The sequence below is a fragment of the Lithobates pipiens genome, unplaced genomic scaffold (assembly GCF_037356315.1).
Source record: "Lithobates pipiens isolate NorthernLeopardFrog02 unplaced genomic scaffold, aLitPip1_a1.2 Scaffold_8, whole genome shotgun sequence".
Taxonomy (NCBI): Eukaryota; Metazoa; Chordata; class Amphibia; order Anura; family Ranidae; genus Lithobates; species Lithobates pipiens.
Genome location: NW_027507903.1, coordinates 286,656,552 through 286,675,749, shown reverse-complemented (window position 1 = coordinate 286,675,749; position 19,198 = coordinate 286,656,552). Strand labels below are relative to the sequence as shown.

The window sequence follows — 19,198 nt, the reverse complement described above, 5'->3', positions numbered from 1 at the left end:
AGACCTATGTAGGACAACCACCAAATTGATGTACAGACCTGTGTAGGACATCCATATGTCCTACAGCAAACCTATTTTCATTATAGTGGTTAACAAATATCTACAGGCAGATGGTGGTGGCTGTCAAAATTGGTAGAAGGAGTGGGGGAATACCATCTCCATAACCATGTAAGGACACCAAAAATAATTGAATTGTCTATGATGGGTTACTGTATTTTTTTATGCTAGAAGGAAGGCTGGTTTGCCCATACAGTACATACATGAAGATCCTGCAGCAACTCAATCTGGGTTATTTACTAAAGGAAAATCCACTTTGCACTGCAAGAGCACTTGAAAGTGCACTGAAAGTGCACATGGAAGTAAAGTCGCCGTAGATCCGAGGGGGACATGCAAGGAAAATAAAAAATTGCATTTTAGCGTGCACATGATTGGATGATAAAATCAGCAGAGCTTCCATTCATTTCAGATCTACCCCTTAGATTTAGAGCGACTTCACTTCAAAGTGCACTTTCAGTGCAAAGTGGATTTGCCTTTCGTAAATAACCCCCGATGCGTGTTTGTAGAAGTATGCAATATATGCATATGCTGAACAAAAATTGTAAAAAAAAAAATCACATGCAGACTTTAATATCCACTATGTTTGAATACCATAGTTTATATTACTGGAAGTTTTTTTTTTTCAGAAATGAGAGCCTGGCTTGGCACGGACAAGCTGTATTCCAATAAGGGGGAAGAGGAGAGAGCATCAACTATCTATGGGTGAGCAGTAGTGACTGGGACAGGGTTCCTAACCAGCCCACTCAATATTTCCCTGGGAGCAGCAAACTTTAATGTATCTGCCTCACCCGAAGACATGAGATGGTTGCCTAATCCAGCTGATTAGCAGTCAAAAATCCAGTGGTATAATACACAGTAAATAAAAAACAGTAATTGTTTAAAAATGTTTAAAAAACTGATTAAGGGTGCATTTAGATGCAAATAAATGTTTGAATCTTCATGTCTGTTCTCCCGCAAAAGTGGGTACCTGCAGGCCTGAGAAAAATTAGGTTACTTCAGGGTACACTGCATGTTGGCACAAGCCTGGAAATAATGTGCATTTCTTCATTTTCTTTCAGTTTTTATTCCTGACTATTACATATTACAAACATCTGGGTACAAATCATTGAGAATTAAAGAATATGTTTCATATTCCTGATGTGTGCCTGTTGTACCATGTACTTTTGTTAAAAAAGTATCCTGTTCTCATTGTATTGCTGCCTTTGTGTGAATGACCTGGTGATTCCTGCCAGTTCCCATGCTGTCCTATTTCAAACTGAGCATGCTAGGTATGCGTGCACATTCATCTCAGTGTGGTCAGGTTTCTGGCTGTGCTGGGAGAACAGCCTGCCTGTCCTCCAATGATCACGCTTGTGCTGACACGCTCCTCCTCCACACAATCATTCTCTGGGAAAATCAGTTTACGGCTAATCGAGAGCAGTGATCACTGTCCTGTGTGTTGAAGCACAGCCCCCTCACAGTTAGAATCACTCCCTAGGACACACTTAACCCCTTCACCGCCCCTTAGTGGGTAACCCCTTCACTGCCAGTGTCATTTACACAGTAATCAATGCATTTTATAGCACTGATCGCTTTATAAATGACAATGGTCCCGAAATAGTATCAAAAATATTCAATTTGTCCGCCATAATGTCACAGTCCCGATAAAAATCGCAGATCGCCGCCATTACTAATAAAATTTTTTTTTTTAAATAACGACTATTATTCCCTATTTTGTAGATGCTATAAATTTTGCGCAAACCAATCAATATACACTTATTGCTATTTTTTACCAAAAATATGTAGAAGAATACATATCAGCCTAAACTGAATAAAAAATTTTTTGGGGGATATATTTATTATAGCAAAAAGTACAAAATATTGTGTTTTTTTCAAAATTGTGGCTCTTTTTTTGTTTATAGCGCAAAAACCAAAAACCGCAGAGGCGATCAAATACCACCAAACGAAAGCTCTATTTGTGGGAGAAAAAGGACATCAATTTTGTTTTGATACAACGTTGAGAGACTGCGCAATTGTCAGTTAAAGCGACGCAGTGCCGAATCGCAAAAAGTGCTCTGGTCAGGAAGGGGGTATAATCCTCCGGGGCTGAAGTGGTTAAAGTGATAGCAAGGGAGCTGCTCTTTGTGTATATTTCTTTTTTGTTTTTGTTCACATGGCGCGGAATTTGAGCTGTTGAATTGCAACTGCCTTGTTCACTAAAGTGATTATAAAGTCTTGTTTTTTTGTTTTTTTTTAGTTAAAAATAATAAACATGTTATACTTACCTGCTCTGTGTAGTGGATTTGCACAAAGCAGTCCAGATCCTCCTCTTCTCGTGTCCCTCTTCGGTGCTCCTGGCCTCTCCCTCCTGTTGAGTGCCCCCACAGCAAGAAGTTTGCTATGCGGGCACCAGAGCCGAGCCACAGGTCCCTGTGTCCATTCAGATATGGAGCCGCAGCCCGGGCTTGCCCCCTTCTCTCCTCATTTGCAGACTGACTTTGATTGACAGCAGTGGAGACAATGGCGCTGGGCTGTTATCTCAGCCAATGAGGAGGGGAGTCCCAGGCAGCCGAGACACTGCTGCAACATCGCTGGATCTAGATGGACTCAGGTAAGCATTAAGGGGGGCTGACTCACACAGAGGGCTTTTTATCCTAAAGTGTGGAATGCATTAAGTTAAAAAATCTTGTGCCTTTACAACCACTTTAAGAAGAGTAAAACATAGGTAACCCCAGACGATGTCTATGAGGACGAAACGCGTTGGGACTCTACTGCAGTCGATTTTTATTTGAAAAAGCGCTTGATTTACTTCATAAATGTGAGTTTGTTAGCATTATTTTTATTAAAATTGTTTTTTTAATGGAATTACACGATATGGTCCCATTTTCTTATTTTATGTGTCCAACGCTCTGAGCTGGACCAGACAGTTGGAGAAAACCTATTATTAACCATTATATGGATGGAGTGATCGTTTTGATGTCTCCCTGGTGATTCAAACTTTATGAATGCGAATCCCTACTGTTACTACATAAGCCTGTGCAATTCTTCGAATATATATATTAGTTTGGGTCAGATAAGTCCGGTAAGCCCGCATCCACAGCGGTGGTGGGATTGTCACGTGGTGTCCGCATATTATCTATATATAATGAAGGTGGAATGTGAATCTGACTACACACGTGGGATTTGATCACTCTATTTAAAGAGACTTCACAGACTTTTTTCTTCTTTTTTTCTTTTTGGACTATTGAACATTTGGCTTTTTGAGCACAAAGCCACACAACTTTATGTGTGTATTGTTTTTGTATACACAATTTGAAAGTGATAGATTGTTTTATTTAATACAATGTTTACCTAGCTCAATGTTCTCATCATAAGGAACATTGTGGCAGCCCTGGGGGTTAGCACATGGGGTATTATATAAAGTACATGTAATTTTTGCACTTTTTTCTGTTTAGCGCTACACGTTTGTATACATTGCACATTCTTTACCTTGAAATATCCATTTGGGTGTGTTAGCAGCTCTTTTATATTTGGATAGCGCAGTGTTCAATTTTTTATTTTTTGTAAAACATAGGTAATGTAATATCCACTTACCTTGTAGCTGACTATATCATTAAATGTCCTCTTTATAAATTGTAATATTTTAGCTATGGCACACTCAGTGTCTGACATTTGTTTGTACAGCTTCTTTCTTTGCTTAGACTCTTCCATCCGTGCAACTGATGTACCATTGTAACCTAGATTTAAAAAAAAAACAAAAAAAACAGAGGTGTGGTTATTGGTTGGTTATTTGAAGGCCGTCTTTATTTCCAGTTCTCTGTAAAGTCAGTAGTGTTGGATTAAACTCTGGGGAGGCCCCAATGCAAACACAATTTTAGGACCCCCCTTAAAGTTTTCTGGAGGTTTCTCAAGCACACTAGTGGAATAACATTGAAATAAGTAGTGTGCACATAGGGTGCTAGATGGAGATGACCATCACTACTGTACATTACTCATACATAGGTTCAGGGCCGTCTTTAAGGCAGGGCAAAAGGGGCAGCTGCCCTGGGCCCTGTCATTGTTGTGGGGCCCAAAGCAGCTGCCTCATACTTGCCAACTATCCCAATTTAAATTCCCTTGTCCCTTGAACTTTTAGTCCTGTGCTGTGTTCCGATATCTCAGTGTGAAGTGCTGGTACTAATGCTGCTCAGCTCTGCCCTATTGTTGTGTACAGATGACTCACCTGCAGACCCTGTGTTTACATGAAAATAACCGGCATTCATATGTAAATAGCGGCGCCATTACTAAGTAAATAGTTGCGGCTGGCAGCATTGATATGTAAATAAAGGCAGCATTCATGTGTATATCATGCTCCCCTGCAGTGAGGAGATGATGTGCTATAATCTCTAGCAACTAATCAGTGAGCCGTAATCTGGTCTGTAACCTCTAGCAACCAGTCAGTAAGCAGTAATGATATGCTGTAACTGCTGGCAACCAATCATAATTTCTGCCTGATCTGATACAGTAAATTGATTTTAAGTCTAGCTGCTAGTTATTGTATGTCTCAGAGCAGGTGGAAAGTGAAATTGCATGGGGGGGGGGGGGCCCAAGAACATTTTTGCCCGGGGTCCAATCAATATTAAAGATGGCCCTGCATAGGTTGCACCAAAATTATTTACAAACTGACAGCTTAAAGAAGATGAGCTTTCAGACGAGAAACTATAATGTGATGACCTGATGTCTATGGTTTATGTACTTTAAGCGGTTATTGAGTACATTACATAAATACAGTATTTTCTCTATAGAGTTTTTAATTTAAAGTCTATGGTTTACGAACCAGTTTGGATGGCTGTGAAAATAGTGTGTGAATGTTACATTTTTGGTTTTGAGTTTTTGATTGGATGATGAATGTCATCAGAACCTTACCCCCTTCCAGTGTTGTCAACCGCCCGTAGATTTATGGGCAGCCTGTAAAAACAGGCACTTTTTCTTCTGCCCGTGAAAGCCCATAGAAACGGAAAAGTGCCAGTAAAAATGGCTGCGATCGCGGGTGTGCATGCACAGCTCCGGAATTCCCCGTGGCAATCTGATCCTGAGTCTGTACCGCCTGGCCTGCTCCTCCTACCGATGATGCCATGCCACAAGCCGCATTTCCCGCTACATGGCACCGGCCGGAAAATTTTAAAAATAAATTCAAAAAGTGGGATAATGGTGGAGGAGCCTGTGCAATGTGTGGACAGTACAGTGGAGCTGGGGGACTGGCGGAACCAATGCACCATCACCGCAAGAGAGATCAATGGACAGTGCTGACCTGCCCGCCCTACCCCGGACGGACACACACACACACACACACACACACACACACACACACACACACACACACACACACACACACACACACACACACACACGGCCCACTGACCAATGTTCAGTTATCAAACAAGAATGGCAGTGGTTTGATTGTACAGATTCACAGATGTTCACAATCTCTGTCTTGTTATCCCCTGTATCTTGTCTGCCATCCTCTGACCACTTCCTGTGTCCTGTCCGCCATCTTCTGACCACCTCCTGTGTCCTGTCTGCCATCTTCTGACCACCTCCTGTGTCCTGTCCGCCATCTTCTGACCACCTCCTGTGTCCTGTCCGCCGTCCTCTGACCACTTCCTCTGTCATGTCCACCATCCTCTGACCACCCCCTGTGTCCTGTCCGCCATTCTCTGACCACCTCCTGTGTTCTGTCAGCCATTCTCTGACCACCTCCTGTGTCCTGTCCCCCATCCTCTGACCACCTCCTGTGTCCTGTTCCGCCATTTTCTGACCCCCTCCTCTGTTCTGTCCGCCATCCTATGACCACCTCCTGTGTCCTGTCTGCCACCCTCTGGCTACATCCTCTGTCCTGTCCACAATCCTCTAACCACCTCTTGTATCATGTCTGCAATCTCTGACCATCTCTTGTTTTTTATCATGTCTGCAGTCTGAGGGCGGAATCTGGAGAGCTGTCAAGAGTGCCAGGATGGGGATTATGGGACAAGTCAGATGTGTGTGGACTGTAGAGAGGAGACTATGGAAAAAAAAAACAGATCCACCAACCTGGAGCTGTCTGACTGAGCCCTGCATGGTGCACCTCAGAGGAGGTCAGTGAGAGCGCCACCAAGCCAGTCTGAAGAGGGGGGTCATTGCTGTAATGGGGGGAGTGAATACAATAATGTAAGGGGGCACTGATATAAAGGTTCCCCCTTATATCAGTAACCCATCCCCCTTACTTTAGTGTATTCATTTTGCGGAAGGTGGTCTCTGGTCAGCAGACCCCCCCCCCCTCCACATCAGAGTTCCTGCCATTCCTCTTTACATCAGAGTCTGCAGGATTCTCAGCTTACAGTGCAAAGGGGAACTCTGATGTAAAGGGCAATGCAGCAGACCCTGATGTAATTAAGAACTCTAAAGTAAAGGGTAATTCAGTGGACTCTGATATAAGGTGGTCTCTAGTGACCAGAGCCCCCCTTTACATCAGAGTTCCCCCTTGGATCATAATCTGCAGCATTCCCCTTGACATCAGAGTTTCCTTGCACTGTAAGGGAGAATGCTGCACACTCTGATATATGGGGGATCTCTGTGCTGGCTAGGTTATATTAATCTTAATCTTTTGTGTAAATGGAGAAATATTTTTTTTATTATTTGTATTGTGTGTTTTTTTTATATTTTTGTTTAACTTAAACACATTGCTAATAGAACTAGCTACATGTTTATAGTTTAAATATGGATATTTGCATGGTTTAGCACTGAAAACACCCATTCTAGGTACTTTTTTTGCAGTGTCGGTAAAAAATTGGGCTCTGCCAGCAAATGTCTGCATGTAAACAGAATTGCGGGCAAATAAAAATTCTGAAAAAAACAGTGTGGGGTCCCAATCCATATCAGGCGCATCGGGTCTGGTATGAGTTTAAGGGAAACCCCACACCAACATTTTAAAAAAGTGTCGCAAGGTATCCCCCAAAATCCATACCAGACCGTTATCCGAGCATGCAGCCAAGAAGGTCAGGAAAGGGGGGGGGGGGGGATAAGGAAACAAATTCCCAAACAAACTAAATGGAATTGGTAACATAATGAATCTATCCAAAACAAAATTTTTTTTCCATTCTGCACATGTCTAGTCATGTTTAACTACAACCCCAGTGACTTGTAGCTTACATGGGACTTTCCCCTGCTCCCAGCTGCTGAAAAGAACAGTGGGGGAGTGACAGGAAGTATATGTGTTAGTTAAAGTGACCCTGTTCCATTTACAGCTGTGCTACTTATAGGAATTAAAATGCTTGTCCTTCATCTTAGCATTCATTGTTTGCATTTTACTGTCCCGAAAATGAAATTTCTTTTGCTGCATCATCTCATATTTAAAGGTTCATTCTATTCAAGCATAAAAACTTAAATTCACCCATTTAACACAGACAAGCCATTGAATGGCTGCAGGTCTGGCAGTTGTCTTGCGTTGCTGATTGCAGTGCTAGCTAAGTCTTTACATTTGCTAGAATTCGCTGAATTCTGAAGCCCTTGAAAGTACAGGCCGCCAAGGTTTATGGTTCCAGTTCCTCCCTCTCATTGGACCAACTGTAGCCTTGTCCCAGCACAAACTAGGCAGGGTGTCAAACTGGAGGCCCTCCAGCTATTGTGGAACTACAAGTCCCATCATGCCTCTGCCTGTGGGAGTCATGCTTGCAACTGTCAGTCTTGCAATGCCTCATGGGATCTGTAGTTTCGCAACAGCTGATGACTAGTTGTATGGACTGAAATATGTGACAAGAGGCTGCTGTCTCACCCAGCATAAAGTGTGGAAGTAGGCTGAGCAGATTTTCAGACTTTACACATTGGCAATGCTTTCTGGATAGCTTTAAAGTGGATGTAAACCCTCTCCTATACCCTGTGAAATAAACAGCCTCAGATGATACACAATGATGGAACAAATCTCCCTACATGTATATCTGCTGTCTTTAGAATTCTTACATCGTGTTAGAATTTTTACTTCCTCATTCAGCAGTAGGAGTGTAATCTTGGCTTATACTGTGTGACAGCTGATTGGAGGAAATGCACACACTTCTTTTACTCTGTACTTTTTGTTTTGTGTGATGCATTATCCTTAAAGTCAATACTGAGCTGTTTCAGTACACTTGTTATAGCTCATTTACGCACTTCCACAATATACAGTTATTGCTTACAATACAAGAATTATTCCCGTCACTAACAGGGAACTGATACAGCATACAGTAAGAACATCTGGGGTAATTACAGTTTGTTGTATGCTTTATTTCACATTATGATGAATTTACCTTTGCTGAAGAATCTATTAGGATCAGAGGCCTCTCTCTCAAACATCTCCAGCTCCGCTAACATTTTCTCTCTTTTCTGGATGAGTAATACTGCTTTTTCCCACATCCGTATTGCCTGAAAAATGAAACAGGACACTAAATTTGCTTTGCATGTCATTCTTCAATAAAATGTGTCTTGCATAATAGAGATGCTCATAGCAATATGGTTGTCCTCAGAAGCATCTGGACCAATGACAAAAGAAAGGGCAAACAGGTGGGAAAGAGGAGCACTAAATAGACTCCTTGGCCATGATTAATCAAGCTACAACTGCACCTAAAGCTTTCTTACATGGTCTTTCAAAATATATCACATATAATAACATTGCTTGAGAGGTCACTTTAGCATGTCCTAAGTGCTAGCACAGCCTGATCAATCGGGGCCTCTGTCATCTCTAACCCATGACCTCTGCAACCCCATTATTGCTTCTCTGTTCTACCAACACAGGCATTTTAGAATCTTAAAAAGAAACCTGGACTTGCATCAGTTTACAAATTAAATAATGTGTTCTCAGTAGCCATACTAGTATTACAATGTAATATTTTAAGGATAACTTTACTTTTAAACTATGGTAGCAATGCTAAAATATCCAAAGACACAAAGCTACTTTTAAAATGTACCCTCTCTTTTCTTTCCCTGTGCTTTAGGCCTCATGCACACGGGGCGTTAGAAAAAACAAGCTGCAAACCCACTACCATCACCAGGAACAACGACTGTAAAAACACGCTTTTAGTAACTTTTTGGATTGGCGTTATTGTGCGTTTAGCCGCGTTAGCTTTTAGCAGCGTTTCTCTGCCTCTATTCAAAATCAATTGTTCCCTATGAGAGCTGTCTTAACTGATCTGACTTTCAGCTCATTGATTTGAATAGAAGTGGAATCCAAGTCCAATCATCATGATCCGACTTGAAGGGGAACCCGATGGCAAATTTTAAAAAGAAGACAGTGTGGGGTCCCCCCAAAATCCATACCAGACCCTTATCCGAGTATGCATTCCGGCAGGTCAGGAAAGCGAATGCCCCCCTCTCCTGGACCATTCCAGTCCACACTCCCTCAACATGTGGGTGAGTACTTTGGGGCAGGGGGGGTCTGCGTCCCCCTACCCCAAAGCACTGTTGATAGGGACAAGGGCCTATTTCTGACAACCATGGGCGGTGGTTGTGGGGGTCTGTGGGCAGGGGGCCTATCGGAATCTGGAAGCCTCACATGGCCATCCGCTGATGTCACCATAACACCCAGGCACCTTGTGACGGTGACATAACTGTTTGTCAGTGACGGCTGGTGCTTCATCGGTCAGGGGGGCAGCAGACAGACCTGACCACAGACCCCCCTGTCGCTCAAGCCTGCCACCCCACACTAACCCCCCATCGTTTGAGTTTGCCACTGCACACCTTTGATAACACTGCCCACCCCCCCTAGTCGCTGGCTCGCCTTCTCACCCGACAGGCCCCTGTCAGACCCATATTTACCCCGTGCAGGTCACAGGCGTGGCGGCGTGGCTTCCCCCTTCCATCTCTTCCGTGTCCCGGCCATCGCTTCTCCGCCCAGCCAATGGGGTCTCAGGACCTGCTTCCCGATTGGCCAGGAGAAGAAACAGGAAGACATTAGCGAATATTAATTTGCTAATGCCACACAACACGGTGGGCTCAGGGTGCAGTGCTCTATGCCCCAAATCCTCCCTTTTTTGAAGCCAATTAGAGCCTCAGACTCTAATCATGTCTGAGAGCCCCCCTGCCCCAAAGCACCCACTAGTGGCGGCCCGTAATGCAGGGCCCAGGGGCGCCACCCCCCCAACCCATGAGTCTGGCCCCCTAATTTACATGTGGGGCGCCAAATGCATGGATTCTAATAGGCTTCAAAAGAAAGGGTGGGCTCGGGGCACAGAGGCTTGGGGGCCACCCAGTTGTGTGACAATAGCAAATTAATATTCGCTATTGTCTTCTTGATTCTCCTCCCTGGCAGGGAAGCGAGTCCTGTGACCCATCACCTGACTGGCTGAGAGGAGACGCGATCCTATTGGCCGCCGAGGAGGAGTTGGGAAGAGACGCAGGGGAAGCAGCTGTGAAGCACTAGGAGGAAGAGACGCCACCTGTCACCTGGACGAAGCGATGCCCGAACCTAAATGCGGTAAGTGACCGACTGACCGACCGGGGGTGACTTTGGGTGGATTGTTTGCCGACCCCCTCCAAAAAAAATATACCACCAGCAGCCACTGGCACCCACCCCCCCATGTTGAGGGTGTGTGGCCTGGTATGCCCCCCCTTTCCTGACCTGCTGGGCTGCATGCTTGAATAAGGGTCTGGTATGAATTTTGGGGGGACCCCAAGCCGTTTTTTTTTCCATTTTGTGTTGGGGTTCTCTTTCAAGATCCATACCAGACTCAAGGGCCTGGTATGGATCTTGGGGGGACCTTCATTTTTTTATTTTTTGCGTGGGGTTGCCCTTTAAGTTTCTCAGAACTCAAGTCGTATCACAAGTCAGGTCATGATGATCCAACTTAGATGTGACTTCTATTCAAATCCATGGACTGAAAGTCAGATCAGTTAGGAGCTCTCATAGGGAACCATTGATTTTTACATGTAAAATAAATAAATAAATAAATAAAAAGCTTGACATGGCTTAAAGCAGAGTTTTGCCGAAAAAAAAAAAAATTAAAGTCAGCAGCTACAAAAAGTGTAGCTGCTGACCTTTAATAATCGGACACTCATCTGTCCCACAGTCCAGCGATGTGGGCATATGAAGCTCCGCTCCTCTCCCCCTCCTCTCCATGGCGCCAGCATTCTTACTGTGGCCATGTACTGGAGCTGCGCACTGGAGCCGTGAATGGCCGGGCAATCTTCTGGGACCTGTGGTGTGTCCCAGAAGATTGCAGAGAGAGAGGGGGCAGAGGTGATCTTCCTTCCAGTGCCACAGAGCCCCCGGAGGAAGTGGGAGCTGGATTTCTCTAAAAAGAGGGTATCTGTGCCCCCCCCCTCAAAAAAATGACATGCCAAATGTGGCATGTCAGGGGGGTCATCATCACTTAAAGCGGAAGTTTCATTTTTGGGTGGAACTCCGCTTTAACACTGTGTCCAGCGTTAAGCCACATTTAGCAGCCTTTAGCAGCGCAGACGTTTTTACAGCGCTGCCTTTTTTGCAGCTTCAAAACAACTATGCCACTTACAGCTCCTAAAAGCCTGTGTGTGCTCGAAGACATAGAATAACATGGAGAGAGGTTTTTAAAGTGCAAAGAAAAACATCTGATGCTGGTAAAAGCAGCTGTTTATATGCCCTGTGTGCATGAGGCCTTAAAAGCTGTCAATAAATGCCCGGCTGGTGTACACACTGCTTTGTTTACATTCATCCTGCCTGCAGTCTGCACTTCTCAACACTGTACTGCAGACCGGGAAGGTCCCTGAATATATAAAATGAGCTAATGTGGTTTATGACAATCTGGATGTAGCCATCTGGATCGAGTAGTGAAGACATTTTTTTTTATTCTAATGTCTTTTGATATTTAAAAAAAAAATCCATTAAAATTGACTGTACTTGTACATTTATTTAAATGTAATTTCTACATTGTTACATTTTGCGCTACAGTGCTGTGATTTTGCTTCATACAGTGGGGACGGAAAGTATTCAGACCACCTTAAATTTTTCACTCTTTGTTATATTGCAGCCATTTTCTAAATTCATTTACATACATTTTTTTCCTTATTAATGTACACACAGCACCCCATATTGACAGGAAAACATAGAATTGTTGACATTTTTTCAGATTTATCAAAAAAGAAAAAATGAAATATCACATGGTCCTAAGTATTCAGACCCTTTGCTCGGTATTTAGTAGAAGCATCCTTTTGATCTAATAAAGCCATGAGTCTTTTTGGAAAAGATGCAACAAGTTTTTCACACCTGGATTTGGGGATAGTGACAAATTAACATCCAGCACTCTCATGCATCAGATCAGCCCCAATACCTGCACCTCCAGTCCTCAGATCACTGTACCCTCCTGCACATCTGCCCCACCATTGTAACCTCCTGCACATCTGCCCCACCACTGTAACCCCCTGCACATCTGCCCTACCACTGTACTACCCTGCACATCTGCTCCACCACTGTAACCCCCTGCACATCTGCCCCACCACTGTACTACCCTGCATGCCTGCCCCACCTCTGTACCCTCCTGCTCACCTGCCTCACCAATGTACTCCCTTTCTCATCTGCTCCACCACTGTACCTCCCTGCACATCTGCTCCATCGCTGTACCCCCATGCTCTTCTGTCTCACTGCTGAACCACTTTCTCATCTGTCGTAACACTGAACCCATCTGCTCATCTGTCCCACCACTGTAACCCCCTTTCCAATCTGCCCCACCACTGTACCTCCTGCACATCTGTCTCACCCCTGTACCCTTGCTCTTCTGTCCCACCTCTGTTCCCCCTGCTCTTCTGCCCCACTACTGTACCCCCTGCTTATCGGCCCCATCATAGTATCTCTTTTCTCCTCTGCCCTGCCATTGTACCCCCCCCGCACATCTGCCCCACCTGCTCTTCTGCCCCATCAGTGTAACCCCCTAATCATCTGTCCCACCAATGCCACTCCTTAAAATTCTGCCCCACTGCTGATCCTCCCCGCTCTTCTGTCCTAAGGCTCACTTCTCATCTCTCCCACTACTGTACCCCCTGTACAACTGCCTCACCGCTGTACCTTGCTGCTTTTCTGTTTCACCTCTGAACCCCTCTTGCTCATTTTTCCACCGCTGTACCCTCCTTCTAATCTGCTCCACCGCTGTGCCCTCTTCTCATCTATGATATGCATGATATGCAGAGTGGTGCAAGGAAGTAGAAATGAAACACCACTGTACCCCCCTGTACATCTGCCTCACTGCTGTACCCTTCTGCTTTTCTGTCCCACCGCTGAACCCCCCCCCCCCCCCCGCTCATTTTCCCCACTGCTGTACCCTCCTGCTCATCTGCTCCACCACTGTACCCTCTTCTCATCTATGATATGTGTGATATGGAGAGTGGTGCAAGGAATCAGAGATGAGAAATATCTACCTGTCCTGGCACACTCATCCCAGCTGATCTGCCTCTCGCTTTCAGCCCATGTGCTTGTATGTTATGTCACATACAATATCTGGAATGGATGCGCAATGATGTGTTCAGGTCAGGGGCATTTTCTGAAAGCAGTGGGCCTGTGTGAAAAATCATAAGTTGGGCCCCCTCAGCTGAGAAAAAGTTTGGCGCTCCGCAAAAGTTGGGTGTGATTTTCATTGCGCTGAACACTGGCTGTGGCTTAAAGGGACACAGAGTGCTGGAGTTCAGTAGTAAGTGACGCAAAGGTTCAGGTATAAGTGATGCAGAGTTCAGGGGTTGGGAGTAAGTGATGATGCAGGGGTTGGTAGTAGTAGATGATGCAGAGCTGAGGGGTCAGTAGTAAGTACATTCGGAAGCATATGTATAGGAAATACTAAATTTCCTTGACGAATTTCAGATCCAAATTCTGTTATAACGGAATTGTCACTGGTGTTTTGTTTTCCTCTGCTGCTGAGTGAGGGTTGGGAAAATCACCTTGTTTAATATGGGAGTGGGAGACTGGTACTGGTAGTCAATGGGAGATTCAGAATTGGACAAAATAAGAATGTTCGTTAATATTGTTTTATTATTGTCATAATAATTATGATTATTCATTATGATGAAGTTAAAAACCCAGGAAGTCAGCACAGGGATGGTGGGAGCCCCTCATAATGAGCACAGCAGGGGTACAGCCCCAGGAGGAAGTTAGCACAGCACAGGGATGGTGGGAGCCCCTTATAATGAGTACAGCAGGGGTACAGCCCCAGGAGGAAGTCAGCACAGCACAGGCATGGTGGGAGCCCCTCATAATGAGCACAGTAGGGGTACAAACCCAGGAGGAAGTCAGCACTGCACAGTGATGGTGGGAGCCCCTCATAATGAGCACAGCACAGGTATGGTCGGGGCCCCTCATAATGAGCACAGCAGGGGTACAGCCCCAGGAGGAAGTCACGGCTAATACGAAACAGAACCGAAACAAAATGAATTTATTGACGGCGCACGTCTAGTAGTAATTGACACATACAATTATATATACTGTGTGTGTATATATATAAAGTTCCCAGAAGCTCAACAGTAATTCCACACACTGATTGTGGTTCTCTCAATCACAGTGAAATCCCTTCTTTCGGAGACTGGTAGTGGCAACCGAGTGGGTCATCTTCCTCACAGTCCTCCTCCTCCTACAAACAGGGACCGCCCCCCAACCCCCCCAGCAGAACTGCACCCAATCTCTTTCCCATCACAAGAGCTGACGATCGTAGCTGCAGCTAAATTAGAGAACCAAACAATTTTTTCTATCTTTTACATTTGTGAATCAATACTGCTTGGACCTCGAAGGGCACGTACCCTGAAAGCTTTTCCTGAAAAATTGAATGTCAGTGCAAATAAAAAAAGTATCACGGACAGTACTCAATTTTCTCCTATATTTTACAATGTGTGGGGGCACAGTGCATAGCCCTATACTATACCATGGACTCTTAATAGACAAAAAAAAAACTGCATGTACCATGTGCCAACATGATTTGACCTCATATAATAGCTGAATACATATTTATCAAACAGGAATGTAAATTATGATATGAATAATGCAAAACAGTTAATATTGTTAACTGCAATAATGCAAAATCACAAATTAAATAAATTATACACATATATAGCATAAGAATACATCAATCTCATGGTGCTAGATATAAAATTGTGCAACATGAAATCCACAGTGAGTCCCCAATAACCAAATGGTGCAATAATCTTCAAATAACAAATAAGTGTCATAAATAAATAAAACAAGACTGAAGTGCAAATGAGTTCAAAGTGATCAAATCTTAAACAAGCTGAATCATCCATGATGTGCTGAAGAAGTCCTGATATGTAACACATAAAGGGGGCAGAGCTGTGCGCCTATGACATCATGCTTGCGGTGCCAGAGCTATTACACATTGTGGTAAGCAATTTGTCTATGGGAGCAGACTTATATCAGCGGAGCATGCTTTATGACGAAAGGTGTTCTTTGCTCTCTTTGTTTGTATACATATATTTGCTTTAAATAAAATCCACCAGGGAGGACTATTCGTTCCTTTTGATTTTTATGTTCTTTTCTTGGTGGTATGAGTTGGGGGATCATCTATGGCAGAAGGAGAGTGAAGATTTTGCCGTCACTGATACCTTCCTTTGTTGGGGGAACGCACTGTATTGACTTCCTATAAGTTTTGCAGTCAAGACCTGCAGGTAAACAGACTTAATTGTTACTGGGTGGAGTGCTTCTTTCATCAAACTGTGGGAATTTTAGAAAGAAGATCACAAATGGCTCACCTTGTTTAAAATTTGATTGCTTTGGACTCATTTGCACTTTGGATTTTTTTTATTTTTTATTTATAGCATTTATTTGTTATTTGAGGAATATTACACCATTTGGCTATTGGGGCCTCACTGTGCATTGCATGTTGTACATTTTTATATCTAGCACTTATGCTTTATGCATGTAAGATTTATTTAATTTGTGATTTTTATACATATTTTTTTGTGGGGTAGCACTACACTTGTTTGTATTATTTATATTAACATGGTGTGTTTTGTCTTGATGGAAAATGTATCTCAATGGCCCTCTGAACCCTCCTGTATTGGAATGGATTGTAAATTGTACTGTCCTTTAATATTCCAAAGTGATGTAAAAATTGTTGGAGCTTTATAGATCCTGTATGATTATAATAATTTAATTTAGTAGCAATACACTTCTGAATAACACTGTTGAAAATATAATGTTTCTAGATGACTTAAACTACAAGTGTAATGATATGTTTAGGAATAGTGATGGACGAACTTCCGACGGGACGTTTCGCGAAAGCGAAATGCGAACGGACCCAAACGTTCGCGAAACCGAACGTTCGCCGCGGGCCCCATTGACTTCAATGGGAGGCGAACTTTGCAAACCTTCATGTCGAATTTGCGGCCACGTGGTAATTATTAGGGGGTAAAACGTAGTCCCACCATCTGGACAATGACATAATACATGTATGAGGTGAATTTGGGATCGATAACTACAAGCATTTTTATTTTATTTGGGAAATTGTTCTAACAATTCAGGACTATGGAGCTAATGAAGGCAATGGAGGAGAGGGAAGGTCAGGGACCAGGGTAGGCAAAGAAGAGGGTGCAGGAGATGATCACCAGCAGCGTGACATACCGGAATGACACATGCACCGTGATAGAGGCATCTGACAGCAGCACCGTAATACAGAGCACTGACAGCAGCACCGTGACATACAGCGCTGACAGCAGCACCGTGACATACAGCGCTGACAGCAGCACCGTGACATACAGCGCTGACAGCAGCACCGTGACATACAGCGCTGACAGCAGCACCGTGACATACAGCGCTGACAGCAGCACCGTGACATACAGCGCTGACAGCAGCACCGTGACATACAGCGCTGACAGCAGCACCGTGACATACAGCACTGACAGCAGCACCGTAAGCAGCCCCAGGAGGAAGTCAGCACAGCACAGGGATGGTGTGATCCCCTCATAATAAGAACCCCCAGGAGGAAGTCAGCACAGCACAGGGATAGTGTGATCCCTTCATAATAAGAACCCCCAGGAGGAAGTCAGCACAGCACAGGGATATCATAAGCAGCCCCAGTAGAAATATGACACCGCTCAACCTCTTCAAAGAGGAGGGTAGGGGCATATAGTACGGTGTGCTTTTTTGGGTCAAGGAAGTGAGCAGACTGTACGTCAGTCCCTATACCGCTGAAGGACTGCTGCAGTATAGGGCAGCGGTCAGCAGTGGTGCACGTCAACCCTATCTATTGTGGACCGATAGCGGTCCTTACAGAACAGCAGACTGTACCGCACTCAAGCCTATGTACCGTAGCACCCTATACCAAGTTACCAGTCCTTATAAGAACTTTTGTGGACCAAGCAGGTTGTGTATTAGTGTTTAGCAGACTGTACGTCAGTCCCTATACCGCTGAAGGACTGCTGCAGTATAGGGCAGCGGTCAGCAGTGGTGCACGTCAACCCTATCTATTGTGGACCGATAGCGGTCCTTACAGAACAGCAGACTGTACCGCACTCAAGCCTATGTACCGTAGCACCCTATACCAAGTTACCAGTCCTTATAAGAACTTTTGTGGACCAAGCAGGTTGTGTATTAGTGTTTAGCAGACTGTACGTCAGTCCCTATACCGCTGAAGGACTGCTGCAGTATAGGGCAGCGGTCAGCAGTGGTGCACGTCAACCCTATCTATTGTGGACCGATAGCGGTCCTTACAGAACAGCAGACTGTACCGCACTCAAGCCTATGTACCGTAGCACCCTATACCAAGTTACCAGTCCTTATAAGAACTTTTGTGGACCAAGCAGGTTGTGTATTAGTGTTTAGCAGACTGTACGTCAGTCCCTATACCGCTGAAGGACTGCTGCAGTATAGGGCAGCGGTCAGCAGTGGTGCACGTCAACCCTATCTATTGTGGACCGATAGCGGTCCTTACAGAACAGCAGACTGTACCGCACTCAAGCCTATGTACCGTAGCACCCTATACCAAGTTACCAGTCCTTATAAGAACTTTTGTGGACCAAGCAGGTTGTGTATTAGTGTTTAGCAGACTGTACGTCAGTCCCTATACCGCTGAAGGACTGCTGCAGTATAGGGCAGCGGTCAGCAGTGGTGCACGTCAACCCTATCTATTGTGGACCGATAGCGGTCCTTACAGAACAGCAGACTGTACCGCACTCAAGCCTATGTACCGTAGCACCCTATACCAAGTTACCAGTCCTTATAAGAACTTTTGTGGACCAAGCAGGTTGTGTATTAGTGTTTAGCAGACTGTACGTCAGTCCCTATACCGCTGAAGGACTGCTGCAGTATAGGGCAGCGGTCAGCAGTGGTGCACGTCAACCCTATCTATTGTGGACCGATAGCGGTCCTTACAGAACAGCAGACTGTACCGCACTCAAGCCTATGTACCGTAGCACCCTATACCAAGTTACCAGTCCTTATAAGAACTTTTGTGGACCAAGCAGGTTGTGTATTAGTGTTTAGCAGACTGTACGTCAGTCCCTATACCGCTGAAGGACTGCTGCAGTATAGGGCAGCGGTCAGCAGTGGTGCACGTCAACCCTATCTATTGTGGACCGATAGCGGTCCTTACAGAACAGCAGACTGTACCGCACTCAAGCCTATGTACCGTAGCACCCTATACCAAGTTACCAGTCCTTATAAGAACTTTTGTGGAACAAGCAGGTTGTGTGTTAGTGATTAGCAGACTGTACGTCAGTCCCTATACCGCTGAAGGACTGCTGCAGTATAGGGCAGCGGTCAGCAGTGGTGCACGTCAACCCTATCTATTGTGGACCGATAGCGGTCCTTACAGAACAGCAGACTGTACCGCACTCAAGCCTATGTACCGTAGCACCCTATACCAAGTTACCAGTCCTTATAAGAACTTTTGTGGAACAAGTGAGTTGTGAATGTTTAGCAGACTGCAGCAGAAGGGCAGCAGTCAAGTATAATATCCTTTCTATATTTGGAAGAAAGAATATTATACATGTACAAGCCTATTACTGTACCACTGATACCAGTCCTGAAAAGAACCTTTGTGGAACTAATAATAACAGCAAGTCTTTAAAATTACCCTCACTGCCTGACAACACTGCTTCCTTCCTGTCCCTATACAAATTGGCAAAAAAAGAGAACGATTAGTGGTTACTGGAACAGCTCTTTTGTGGACCTTGATAGTAACAGCTAATGATGATGATGATGATGATGATGATG

At 44.5% G+C, this 19,198-nt stretch overlaps 1 protein-coding gene across 4 annotated transcripts in view; it reads right to left on the bottom strand.

Annotated features, from left to right (window-relative positions):
- Positions 1–19,198, bottom strand: part of CCDC87 (coiled-coil domain containing 87) — a 127,770-nt gene that overhangs the window by 25,912 nt on the left and 82,660 nt on the right. For all 4 annotated transcript variants that reach the window (XM_077472316.1, XM_077472313.1, XM_077472314.1 and 1 more), the window contains 2 exons: positions 8,334–8,448; positions 3,631–3,773 (listed from right to left, as the gene is read on the bottom strand). In XM_077472316.1, the coding sequence (XP_077328442.1) occupies positions 3,631–3,773; positions 8,334–8,448 (258 nt within the window). The remainder of the gene's footprint in view (positions 1–3,630; positions 3,774–8,333; positions 8,449–19,198) is intronic.